Source organism: Macadamia integrifolia, unplaced genomic scaffold (genome assembly GCF_013358625.1).
Source record: "Macadamia integrifolia cultivar HAES 741 unplaced genomic scaffold, SCU_Mint_v3 scaffold2154, whole genome shotgun sequence".
Lineage (NCBI taxonomy): Eukaryota > Viridiplantae > Streptophyta > Magnoliopsida > Proteales > Proteaceae > Macadamia > Macadamia integrifolia.
The window spans coordinates 26,694-29,288 of NW_024868544.1; the positions used below are offsets into that span (position 1 = coordinate 26,694).

Consider the following 2,595-nt stretch of genomic DNA (forward strand, 5'->3'; position numbering starts at 1 on the left):
TTTTTTTTTCATAGGAAGCAATGCTGTGGTCAATTATTTTCTTGCTTATGATACTATATGCTTTTGAGAATCTTTGGAAGCAAATGACATTTATATTCAATAAGTAAAAAAACACTGTTCATGTTCTTTTTGTGTGGGATCACATGCATCATTATGTTGGAGGAAACAGTCATTTCAAGTTTTGACTTGCAATGTTCTTCAGTTTACAGGAGAGAATATTATTGTCAATTCAAATCATATACAATGCAAGAACATCTGTTTTTTTCTTCTTTTTTTCCCTTGTTTTTTAGAAGCAAGCAAGAACATCTGATGTCAATACACATGGGAAGTTGAAGGGTGCTTAGTAGTTATAGAAGCCATTTTATACTGTAGGAATGGAACAAATGCTCTTCTCAGGTTTGTCTTTTCTATGCTGGTTTGAAGTAGTGATGATATTTTCATTGTAAACTGGATAATTTATTAAATTCTCTAATGTGACTGGGTATATCTCGAGTATTCAATAGATTGACTGCATGAGAAACTTCCATAAGATGTATACTTTGATTATGATTATGCACCAAATGCTTCTATTTGACAATTCTTTCTGATCTGATTTATGCATTTTCAAATAGGTGACAAGTACCTAAAACCAATAGTAATCTCAGAACCAGAGTTAACAATCACAGAAAGGACCCCTGAAGATGAGTGTTTGATCCTTGCAAGTGATGGCTTGTGGGATGTCCTCTCAAATGAGTTGGCTTGTGAAGTGGCTCGCAAGTGCCTCCATGAGGAAGAGTCGTCCTCTAATGCAGCCAGAATCCTCGATGCAGAACCTCCGGATGGAGATACTGGGACAGAGCAAATGAACCAATCGAGATGCTCTCTCGCAGCTGCGTTACTCACTCGCCTTGCGCTGGGACGGAAGAGCTCAGATAACATCAGCGTCATTGTCATTGATTTAAAAAGAGATTGAGATGGAATGAATTGGAGAGGTGCACTGCCCAGTTCCAACTTTGAAGAAGAGAAACAGAAAGATGTACAGGTTTTACAAAAATGCAGAAAGGGAAAGATGGGATAGGATCTGAAGGTGGAGTGGAGATATTGTTCTCTCAAGCTCTGCTATTTAATGGGTCCCATTAAAGAAGGAAGATGTTTAGGTTTTTTTTATTAATGACATTAAAATAGTTGGAAATTACATAATCGATTAGAAGGAATCATGCAACAGTGAACATGCTTTCAAAAGGATTCGCCATTGCTGATGCATTCTAGCTTGTGAGTCGGGAGTTGAAACCATTTCATTGATGCGTCAAGTTCCAAGACTCGAGACTCGAGAGAGGAAGGCTGCTTCGTGGTGGTGGATCAGCGGATGGGTGGTTTATTGCTCGCATTGTTGCGTCTTGCAAATCGGTAATGGTGCATGCAACTCGTATGGTTGGTTTGGGCTGTTTAGATTGGATCGTTAGTGTAGGGGAGGGAGAGGTTTGGCTGGAGTGTATTGGGAGAAATCATTTATGCACTGGGGGTTTATGTTTGGATGTTCTCATGGAAACAGAAATCTATATATTTCCATTTTCTTTTCTAATTTTTTCTTCTGTAGAGTGTTCTGTTTTAAATTGGGACTGTCTAATTATATCAAAACCTGAAACCTCTTTTTTATGTAGGGGCAATTACTGTCACTCCATTATACTTATCCCTATATTTACTCAAAGGCCTTTACTCTTATCTTTTTTCTGATATTCCTTTACTTTTGGATTTTTACCTCTCCTTCTCCTTTACTATTTTAAAATATCCAAATTACCCTTCCTTTTCACCTGTGAACTGGTTAAGTGGTTATCATCCCTCTTCCCATTTTTGCCTTCTCTCTCGTCCTACAAACGCCGGAGGGTTTGCAGTGCCCACAAACTCAAAACAAAGAAAGCGTAAATTATTTCTTCAGATTATCTATTGATATTATTTTTCGATTTTGGATGATTCGAGAATTTAGAGTAAGAATCTTTGGATTTCTATGATTTTGTTGTGACGGAGATCGTTAACATCTTAACGTTCTTTACTAAATAATGAAAAATTTGAGTTTGTAATTTAATTTGGGATGAGTCTTAGCAGATGAATAAGCTTTACCATGTAGACCAGCAGAATGGGACGAAAGCGAAAGTAGATCCATGGAAAGACAAGGGTTTGTGCTGGTGTTGGTGGTAGTGTAGAATTCTACATTGAATAAGAAGATAGCTCGTACGGGTATGGCGGTTATGGGTATGGATATGACAATAAGGATTCCTCTTCCACCTCCGCACCTTCACCTTCGAGGGCCGATTATCGCTACGAAGGCGATCATATTCCGAAAACGGCTCCCATGATTTTTAATTCCTTTCATTTGTTTCTCTTAATTTCTTCCTTCCTTCCATCCATCCAGACTTCTTCTTTTCATGTGGTTACTAGGCGTGTTTCCTCAGCATGGATTAGTGAAGTGATTACAGAGGGTTTTGATCTTCCCTATTTTCGTTTTCTCTTTTCTTAATTCTGCAACTGCTGCAGACTGTTTCGGGCGCCATTGGAGATGCAGGGACGAGCTCTTGAAAGCGCTAATGAGGTCAATGGAAAAGGAAATTTAAAAGGAAT

At 38.4% G+C, this 2,595-nt stretch overlaps 1 protein-coding gene across 1 annotated transcript in view; it reads left to right on the plus strand.

Annotated features, from left to right (window-relative positions):
• Positions 1-1,687, plus strand: part of LOC122065934 (probable protein phosphatase 2C 75) — a 9,131-nt gene extending 7,444 nt beyond the window's left edge. Inside the window, exon 4 of the mRNA XM_042629761.1 lies at positions 612-1,687. Within this exon, the coding sequence (XP_042485695.1) occupies positions 612-952 (341 nt within the window). The 3' untranslated portion in view covers positions 953-1,687. The remainder of the gene's footprint in view (positions 1-611) is intronic.
• Positions 1,688-2,595: the final 908 nt, after the last annotated feature.